Raw genomic sequence first — 9653 nt, 5'->3', positions numbered from 1 at the left:
AATTGCAAATGCGACAAACATTTAAGCATCTTGGAAGCTGTTCAATTTCGAACCCGCTTGTTAATGGAACGGATGCAAGCCCACCGACGCACACCGAATATTGGATCGGCCCAACTTTGCCAATTGGACAAACCTACCAAAACTTTGCCTCTCATATGCCAAGTTTCAAATCAATTGGGCGATAATTGATATGTACTCGTTCTTCGTTCCGGATCAAATGATTAAACCCACCTACGTTATATTTGTTGTACTACGAAAAATAACGAAACCCATATTAATTCCCATTATTTGTTATCTATTTCTATATAGAATTTGATTAACTCAAATCAACTACTTGAACGTGACGATTAACACAAAATAACTCATACCTATAACCCTGAAGTCAATATGGCCCATATGTACACATAAGTTTCGAAAGAACCCTTATATATGGTTTGAAAGATAAGGTGGAATAGGAGTATTCATACGACTCGAGAACCACATCAAACTATAACCTAATCCATTTTGTGGGTTGACAATTTGAAAATAGGATTACAACTCAACCCAACTTACTCGTTTCCATAAAATGTCATGAGATCCAACCCAATATCTAGACTATTCTATCTTAGAGATATACGGGTTAGATTGGTTTGGTTCAAAAGATTTTCTTAATCCAAACCGACCGAAGTTATATATATCGGTGAATTGAAGTAATTAGTAGTTAACAGAATTAAGTAAGGTAAAGAAAGGTTAAAAATGAAAGGGTAATGAGTGTATTTAGTGCGTGGAAGAACTCAAAACCAAAAGAGAAAAAAAGGGGGAAGATTTTAGAGACAGCATGGAACCCACCAAAGATGTGGTGCCTCACTCTACCATAATGGGCTTTTAGAATTTCTTGGAAATCAGCAATCATTGCTGCATGGAATTCAATTCCAAACTAAAATACATACTCCATTTTCCCTCTCAAATACTCCTTCTTCCCTTATGTTCTACTCAAAATAAATTAAACACAACCCCGTAAATATATAAATAAGAGACACTATCCTGCTTTTCGGTTGACCCAAAAGTAAATATGGCTCCAACCCTTGTGAACGAATCTTCCCGGCTCGACCTTAATTTGGGGCACCAAAGCAACACACATCCCAATTACCCAATGGGCACTGCGCAGGGCAGCCTTAATCTACTTTCTTTCTTTTATAAATAAAGAACACAGTGGTTTCACAATTCATATCAACCCATACAATCCTCTGAGTTTCTTTTTGCATTTTAATAAGAAATTGAATCATTGTACAATGATTTACTCTGCTCTACCCAGAAAAGAAAAGAACACAGTGGAGAATGGATGAGACAAAGTGGGAAGAACACTCTTAATGATCTTCATTTACCATTGGGTTAAATTGGTGAAAAAAGTGAAATTTGAAACTAGGGTTTTTGGAGAGAGTTGTTGGATTAAATTAAACAAGAATTTGAAGCCTCAAAATCAGAGAAAAAAACTAGGTCTGATGCTGTCATGTATCTGCCTTTTGACGTCGGTGTGGGCCGTGCTGTATACTCCAATACTCTTATACTTCCAACGTCAACCATTCCCAACCAATTTGTTTAATATTTTATCTTACCCTTTACCCACCCACCTCGTACCCTCTCTTTCAACGAATCTCCGCAATAGTACGACATTTTCTCTCGTAGCTTTGTTTTTTATGTTCTTTAAAAAAACTTCGTATTAATGAAGATTGTGTCTATGAGATCCCACGTCGATTGGGGAAGGGAACGGAGCATTCTTTCTAAGGGTGTAGAAACCTCTCACAAGTGTAAAAACTTTGAGGGAAAACTCGAAAGGGAAAACCCAAAGAGGACAATATTAGGACGTTATAAATGGTATCAAAGCAAGACACTGGCGATGTGCCAGCAAGGAGTCTGAGCCCCGAAGAGGGTGTACATGAGGTGGTGTGCTAGCAAGGATGTTGGGCTCGAAGGGGGTGGATTGGATGCTCCCACATCAATTGGTAAAGGGAACGAGTGTCAGCGAGAACTCTGGGCCTCAAAAGGGGTGAATTGCGAGATTCCACATTGTTTGGAGAGGAGAACGAAGCATTCTTTACAAGGATATGAAAACTTCTCCCTAGCATACGTGTTTTAAAAACCTCGAGAGGAAGGCCAAAAGTGAAAGTACGAGGACAATAGCTGCTCACGGTGGGGTTCGGGCGTTACATTGTCCCTTACTTATACACCGAGAATTTTCTTAAATAACGAATGACAGACTCCAATAAATGATCCTAATTATCATAGTATAGACGTAGAGTCTCCCAATACCCCCAAAAGAGGGAGGAAGTGGAGAAAAAATCTTTGATTAGCTAAACAGAAACGAAGATCGGAATATATTCCTCGTCCCCACCCGCAAATACTTTATTTTTCTTCTATATGTATACTTAGTCCCCACCTCTAAATGCTTTTATGCATTCTTTTTTATTACAAGGTTAAAAAAAATGGTAATTATTAGTGATTGAAATTAATTATTTTTTAAGGAAATTGATTGTATTTAATGGGGATTTTTTTGAGTGTACTTGGATAATGTAGTAAAGAAATTTATTGTAAAAGCAAGTTTGAAACTTATGGTAAAGTTTAGAAATATTTGGTATAATTGGGTACAGGAATATCTTTTATGTTGGGGTCGTCTGGTCTCCACTCTCCTGTTCGGGCCTTTCCTTTTCCTTTGGCTGTGAGTACTAAACTCTGACTGGAAGGGAAGATTGGGATGGTTATGGTTAGTTGGGAGGCTGTTCTCAAATGGGGAAAAGGTTCGTTGAGAGTCGTTGGAGTCCTCTTTAGACATTCCCTCAAAAGAAAGGTTTTCATATTTAATGCTTCGTGATGTGAGATCTCACAATGCACCATTCTGGAGTCTAACATTCTTACTGGCACACCACCTTAATGCTGAGCCGTAGAAAGGGAGGGAGGGAGGGGTTGATGATTTTAATGGGCTCATCTACAGCCTCCTAGACATCCCGACATGGATGGAAGCTTTGATGTAACCCCCACCACTCATTGCTCTCAAGACTTTTCTCCAGCTACTTCTCTCTCCCTTGCTGATATCTATCCATTCATTCATTCATTCATTTTAACCAAAATAAAATTGAGGTCACATGTCACAATTTCACTTTTTCCCACTTAAATTTTCATAAGGTATGGTGTATTAATGGAATCAGGAATGAAGTGTATGTTAGAATTACAATCAAGCTAAGCAACCCACTTTGGGTCAATGCTTCCATCATGAACCTACGCACACATTTCACATTACCTCTTTCTCTCCCTTTTCCACCTTACGCTCCATAAACCAAGCACACCCTTTCTTTCCTATTCCCCTTCAAATCATACCAATTTCATCATGGGTTGTTATATACATGGGTATGGGTATGTTTGAGGATTACCGATAGGAGTAGTCAGATCATCGATTTATAAGTAAGAAACACTATCTCCGTTGGTATAAGGTCTTTAAGTGTTGAACAAAAGGTGTAGAGAGCCTTGGGGGAGCTCTAAAATGTACTTTGTTCGAGGGGAGGATTATTGAGAGAAGTAATCCCACATTGGTTAATTAAGAGAAAGATCATGAATTTATAAATAAGGAATATTGTCTCTATTGATACAAGATCTTTTGTAGAAGCCAAAAGTAAAAAGTTACTATAACTTCTCAAAATATACAATACACCCTTCTGATTTCTGACTCGGTATGTGTAAGGGAAGATATTAAAGAAGATATTTTTGAAACGTATCGACTAGCGATCAAAGTTGTTGGTACAGTTATATTAAGAGTACCATATTCAGGAGTTATATATTTGGTAGGTTCGGTTCCAAATATTGACAAAAATATATAACAATTGCTTTTCAGATTGGCAATTGACTTTGAATGACCAAATTTACTAATATTATGAATTAAAAGTTATATTCTTAATATAGCAATAACAAATAATTTCACTCCCGTTATTATCAATTTTGTTGTCATATACAAACTTAAAAATAAAGCTATGTATGTTTAACATTTGAGTTATATTGGATTGTGAATGTTTAACATTTGAGTTATATTGGATTGTGAACTTTATTTAGATTATAGCGACAGAGATGAAGGGAAAGTAATATTGTTTTTGAAAATGGAAGAAAAGGGGTTAGTCGGGGGAAAGAAAGGTGTATTATGGGTGGGCATGTGTGGGTGTACTACTACTACTACTGGATGAACACATAACAAGTATGGGCGACGTTTGATAGTACACATCTTTTTAGAAGGCAAGGCTACACAGGAAATAACGTTTAATAGTACACAAGTTATTGAATAAAATAGTGAATGAGCAAGAACAAATGATGGTTTGGAGTAGTAGATGGAAGTGGGTTTCTCTGTTTCTGTAAGAAGCAATGGGTAAAAAAGAAAGGGGGGGAAATGTGAAAGAAAAGAAGATAAATGGTTAAAAAAAAAAAAAAAAAAAAAAATGTAAAAGAAAAGAAGATTCGAATATTTTCAATGGCTTTTGGAGTAGGAACAAAAGAAGTGGCGTAGACCCGCATTATGGAGCAGCTGGCATATGATATGTCTTAATGCCCAGTTGCTGCGCTTCTCTTGTTTTCAACATCTATATAATTGTACTGTGCAAACGGAGGAGCAAGAGTGTTTGACGATGGTTGGGACAAAACTCCGACTTCATCTACTTCTCCATTTGGTACGAGTCCTTTTGGAAAAACCAAAAGTAAACCCACGAGAGATTATGCTTGAAGTGAACAATATCATACCATCACGTACTTTTTTCCGATTCCTTACAAAGAGAGAGAGGGTTTGTATTCCTAACAACAAGAGAGAGGGGTCTCCATTGGTACGAGGTCTTTTGAAGAAAACAGAAGTAAACCCATGAGAGTTTATGTTCCAAGTGGACAATATCATACTATTGTGTAAGTTCGTGATTCCTAATACACAGAGAGAGGGGTTGTATTCCCAACACAGAGAGAGGGATCTCCATTGATATCAAATCTAAACAAAACCATGAGAACTTATGTTCAAAGTAGACAATATCATAGTATTGTGTAAGTTTGTGATTCCTAATACACAGAGAGGGTTAGGGTTTGTATTCCTAACCGAGAGAGAGAGGGATCTCCACTGATATGAGGCCTAAACAAAGGGGACAATATTATACCATTGTAGAGATTTGTAATTTCAAACACAGAGAGAGAAATCTCCACTAGTATGAAACTTAAGCAAAGTTACGAGAGTTAATGCTCAAAATGGACAATATGATATCGTTGGAGAGGTTCGTGATTGGGCGTAGGAGTGAAAGAGGAGAGGTGTTGTAAGTGGAAGAGAAGGGAGAGAATATAAATAGGGTTTGAAAACATTCCATTTCCATTTTACACGTTGACCCCAACAGCAACCTAGTTGAACTGTGTGGACAAAGTGCCCTAAAACGATTAACGCAACCAAGCCAAGCCAAGGGGATCTTTCTTTCTTTCTTTCTTTCTTTCTTTCTTTCCTTCTTTCCTGCTTGTGCTTGCTTGCTTGCTTTCTTTCTTTCTTTCTTTCTTCCTTTCCTTCTTTTTCTTTCTTTTCCTTCTCTCTTTCTTCATCACTTTCTTCACTACAATCATATTCAGAAAGACAAATGGAAGGATCACAAAGATCAGAGCTTCCCAATTATCAACTTCAAGTCTCCTTCCTCTCAAATGCACCGAACCCTCAACCCATCCACGAAATGGGGTTTCTCCATTTTGAAGACCACAATCAGGTTTTGAGCTTCTTGGCTCCTAATAACAACGCCGCCACACCCACTACTGCACCACCCACCACCACCACCACCACCACCGCCGCCATGCCTTCTGCCTTCACTACCCCTCCTCACGCGCACCTCCTTACTAGACCCTCTTGGAGCAACGACCAGGTGGGGTTTTTAATCAAACCATGTAAAAAAGGATGGATCTTGATTATTAAGATTTGGGTTTTGTTTGATCAGGTGGGAACACTAGATCCAAAGCCCGGTGGCGATGAAAACTGCACTGGTAGCACCAGCGACGGCACCAATTCATGGTACACACACACACACACACACACACACACACACCCCTTTCACCTTACCTTTCATATTACTTCATTATCATTACATTAACCTAACAATTGGTTACTCAAAAATTCATTCTTGAGTGGCAGGTGGAGAAACTCCAACGCAGATAAGACCAAAGTTAAGGTCAGGAGAAAGCTCAGAGAACCGCGTTTCTGTTTCCAAACAAGAAGCGATGTCGATGTCCTCGACGACGGCTACAAATGGAGAAAATACGGCCAAAAAGTCGTCAAGAACAGTCTTCATCCACGGTACCACCTCATTTCAATTCTCCTTCTAACTGATACTATGATATTATTCACTTTGAACCTAAGCTCTGATCAACCTCTAAATTGAAACCCTTATGAGTAATTTAGAACACGCACATCCAATAATGGGAAATAGATTGATTAATTATGGCCAAAAAAAAAACCCTTGAAGAGTGATGTGCATGTTTTGTTAGATATGGGGAATATATAGAGTATGATGAGGTGAATATATAAGCGACAATGAGAGGGATAGCAAAAGAGGGTAATAATACTAACAGTTGAGGCTGAGTAGTAGGCAGATGAGGAATGATTATGTTATATTCTCTCTGAGCCTGAGAATTAGCAGAGGCAGGCATCATTATTGATTTGGGGTATTTGGGGTATTTGGGGGATAGGTGGCCGCCCCCCCCCCCCCCCCCAAGGGCATGTCCAAGGCCACAACACAAGCAGTCAGTCACGCATTTCATTCGCCTGTGTCTTGACTACTTTTTGGTCATCAGCGTTGTCCGTTTGTTTAGGGTTGTTGTAATGATGATGATGATGAATAAATAGTTACAAAAAGATATGATGCTATTGCATGCAGAAGCTACTACCGTTGCACGCATAGCAACTGCCGTGTCAAGAAGAGGGTGGAGCGGCTGTCGGAGGATTGCCGGATGGTCATAACTACATACGAAGGTAGACACAATCACTCCCCTTGCGACGACTCCAATTCTTCCGACCATGAACCCTTTACCTCCTTCTGACTTTAATTACACTTTTACCCCTCTCCATAAATTTTTATTATATAAATTATTTTCTTTTTTGTACTTAAATTATTTAGAGATAACATGGATTCCTCTCCAAATGCTCCCTAAATTCTGCCTTTTATTATTATTATCATCATTATTATTATTCCCTTTGCTGCCCATTCATTCTGAATAACAAAGGAGCTACCCACACCTGGATCGGAATCTCAAGGCCCAGCCCAAAACCATTTATGTGTCACCAATTCATGAGATTCTGATCCAACCACTGATGTTGTGGGATGTTTTATTAGTGTAATAGTAGATTAGATGTTTGAATTATTTCGTTTTGACAAATTCTTTTACAGTGTTGTAGAATGTGATGTTGTGAGATCTTTTATTAGCTTAATGCTAATTGACACGTTTGGTCAAGTCTAAAACACGTCTTTTAATTTTGAGTTGTCAGGGAACAAACTCAAATAAACCCTTACTCGTTACTAACTTTTACATTTCTCTTCGTTTTTTTTTTTCTTAAATTACTCCGAGTAAAACGTGCAATTTGTGTGAGCCCGTGTTTAAGGATGAATCCGACCGTCTCTTTCATGTTCTTGCAAAAACAAGAGAATGGAATCAAAATGTGGGTTTCGCTTTAAAATTGTGAATCATTCTCGAAAAAGAAATGGAATCTCATTCCTAAGGCAAAAAAAAAAAAAAAAATCCCAATTTTTTTTCTTTTTAATCACATAACTTTACCCTTTCCTATGTAATATAAAGAAAAGTACAATTTTTTAATTAATATAATTCTATCGCGATATATTATAAAATTGATATTAATTTACCAATTATTTAGATTTAAAATATTTTTCATAAATCTTAAAAATAGTTTTTATTATTAGCTCGACGTATTTTTTTTCCCCTCAAAATTGGTTAAACAATACTAATAATAGTTTATGGAGTTTTTTTTTTTTTTTTCCCGTAAAATTAATAATATTGACATAAAAAGAATAATTTAAAGATTTATTATGGAATGGAATATATTTGAACTTAGGGAATTGGCATGTAAATCTGAATTAATTAAATTTAATTGAAAAAAGAGTGTAAGAGATGAGCATATTAGGGAATATTTAAATTGGTTGGAAATAAAAGTCTTATAATATTGTTCGAAGGATATTCCAGTGGAGGAGGGCTAGGGTTACGCGGCGCCAAATCCACCTATAAAACCCCTTATACGCACCCTGCCGCTTCACCACCACGGAGCTATACTACAGAGTTGTAAGAGAAGCATTGTTCAGCACAACGCCGGTCCACAAAAATGGAGCAGAGCTTTATCATGATCAAGCCTGACGGAGTCCAGAGAGGACTGGTATCACTCTTTCCTGTCTTCTACTCTCATTTCTTCTCTTTAATTGCATGTTTCCGACTTATCATCCGTTTTCATTTCGCTCTTCCGGTTTTTTCCTTTGATGTTAAGCATAATCCACGTAGCTAAAAGACTGGAATTAGTTTGGGGGCGTATTTGCATGTCTGCGATTGATCCATTATGTTTTTGTGTTTATTTCTTATTGTTTGTTTCAGGTTGGAGAGATTATCAGTAGGTTTGAGAAGAAGGGCTTTGCTCTTAAAGGTAATTACTCTCTGAGAACTTTATTTATGAGTTCTCTGCTTGGATTTGTCTTGTTTTCTTATTTGTTGTTTTAAGCTTGGATCTCATCCAGGTTTGGATTATCCCTTTCTTGCTTTGCGTTTGATTATATTTGGAGCAGAGTTCAGCTCTTCCCCGACTTGATCTAGTTTACGTTACATTAATTTCTTCTGATTCGACGTCCTCTTGCTTGCCTAAGTTTGAGTTCGAGTTTCAGTTGAGATATAAATCTTATTTTCTTTACCGTCTGCATCCAGCAGTTATCTGTAGTATTGAATTTTGAATGTTTCTGATTTTGAACTACATGGTGAGTTAGGTTTGAAGCTTATGTCTGTGGATCGTGCGTTTGCTGAGAACCATTACTCAGATCTTGCTGGAAAGCCCTTCTTCAATGGTTTGATCGAGTACATCATTTCCGGCCCAGTCGTTGCCATGATCTGGGAGGGGAAGAATGTTGTTGCAACCGGTAGGAAGATCATTGGAGCCACCAAGCCAGCAGATTCTGATGTAGGAACCATCCGTGGTGACTTTGCAATTGATGTTGGCAGGTAACGATTTTTGAATTGAATATCTGCTAATAGGATTTGATAAGGGAAACCTGGTGTTTGGATGATTGATTGTTGGATATTACTTTTCAGGAACATCATTCATGGAAGCGATTCCGTCGAAAGTGCGAGGAAGGAAATTGCTCTGTGGTTCTCGGAGGGCCCTGTTAACTGGCAGAGCAGCCTTCATTCTTGGATCTACGAGTGAGAAAACTAATCCTGTCAATCATCCCATTCCATCTTGCCCTTTGGCTTATATCTTAAGTTGAAATAATTATCTGTTTACTCAATGGCTGAGCTATAAGCATCATGTGTTTTTTTTAGTTCTTGTTTGCTACGGTTAATGTTTGATGGGATGATTCAGAGTTAGGCCTGCCTGATGTTACTTCATGAACTTTGTTATGGAATTGAAGTTTGGGTTTTATTTA

The 9653-nt window shown here is 37.8% G+C and overlaps 2 protein-coding genes across 5 annotated transcripts; both read left to right on the top strand.

Annotated features, from left to right (window-relative positions):
* Positions 1-5396: 5396 nt before the first annotated feature.
* On the top strand, positions 5397-8341 carry LOC111786097 (putative WRKY transcription factor 12). Of its 4 annotated transcripts, none has more exons than XM_087126345.1 (5): positions 5441-5888; positions 5961-6034; positions 6149-6316; positions 6897-6991; positions 8205-8341. In XM_087126345.1, exons 1-5 carry the CDS (start codon positions 5613-5615, stop codon positions 8312-8314), a joined length of 723 nt encoding a protein of 240 aa, XP_086982471.1. In that variant the 5' UTR covers positions 5441-5612; the 3' UTR covers positions 8315-8341. The 4 variants fall into 4 exon arrangements, with proteins under 4 accessions (XP_086982473.1, XP_086982474.1, XP_086982471.1 ...); XM_087126346.1 differs by having other exon boundaries at positions 5460-5888; positions 6155-6316; XM_087126347.1 differs by lacking the exon at positions 8205-8341 and having other exon boundaries at positions 5397-5888; positions 6897-7209.
* On the top strand, positions 8242-9653 carry NDPK1 (nucleoside diphosphate kinase). The gene is made up of 4 exons (XM_023684441.2): positions 8242-8401; positions 8614-8662; positions 8997-9228; positions 9319-9653. Exons 1-4 carry the CDS (start codon positions 8351-8353, stop codon positions 9431-9433), a joined length of 447 nt encoding a protein of 148 aa, XP_023540209.1. The 5' UTR covers positions 8242-8350; the 3' UTR covers positions 9434-9653.

This window comes from Cucurbita pepo, chromosome 8 (assembly GCF_057944985.1).
Source record: "Cucurbita pepo subsp. pepo isolate OVF chromosome 8, ASM5794498v1, whole genome shotgun sequence".
NCBI lineage: Eukaryota > Viridiplantae > Streptophyta > Magnoliopsida > Cucurbitales > Cucurbitaceae > Cucurbita > Cucurbita pepo.
This window is presented reverse-complemented; position numbering and strand designations above follow the sequence as displayed.

What these genes read in the sequence shown, in the direction of transcription:
- LOC111786097 (XM_087126345.1), top strand. Translation starts at nt 5,613, where the DNA reads ATGGAAGGATCACAAAGATCAGAGCTTCCCAATTATCAACTTCAAGTC. An exon ending in CCTCTTGGAGCAACGACCAG is followed by an intron (nt 5,889 to 5,960) that starts GTGGGGTTTTTA and finishes TTGTTTGATCAG; the next exon opens with GTGGGAACACTAGATCCAAA. An exon ending in AGCGACGGCACCAATTCATG is followed by an intron (nt 6,035 to 6,148) that starts GTACACACACAC and finishes TTCATTCTTGAG; the next exon opens with TGGCAGGTGGAGAAACTCCA.
- NDPK1 (XM_023684441.2), top strand. Translation starts at nt 8,351, where the DNA reads ATGGAGCAGAGCTTTATCATGATCAAGCCTGACGGAGTCCAGAGAGGA. An exon ending in ACGGAGTCCAGAGAGGACTG is followed by an intron (nt 8,402 to 8,613) that starts GTATCACTCTTT and finishes TGTTTGTTTCAG; the next exon opens with GTTGGAGAGATTATCAGTAG. An exon ending in TTTGCAATTGATGTTGGCAG is followed by an intron (nt 9,229 to 9,318) that starts GTAACGATTTTT and finishes ATTACTTTTCAG; the next exon opens with GAACATCATTCATGGAAGCG.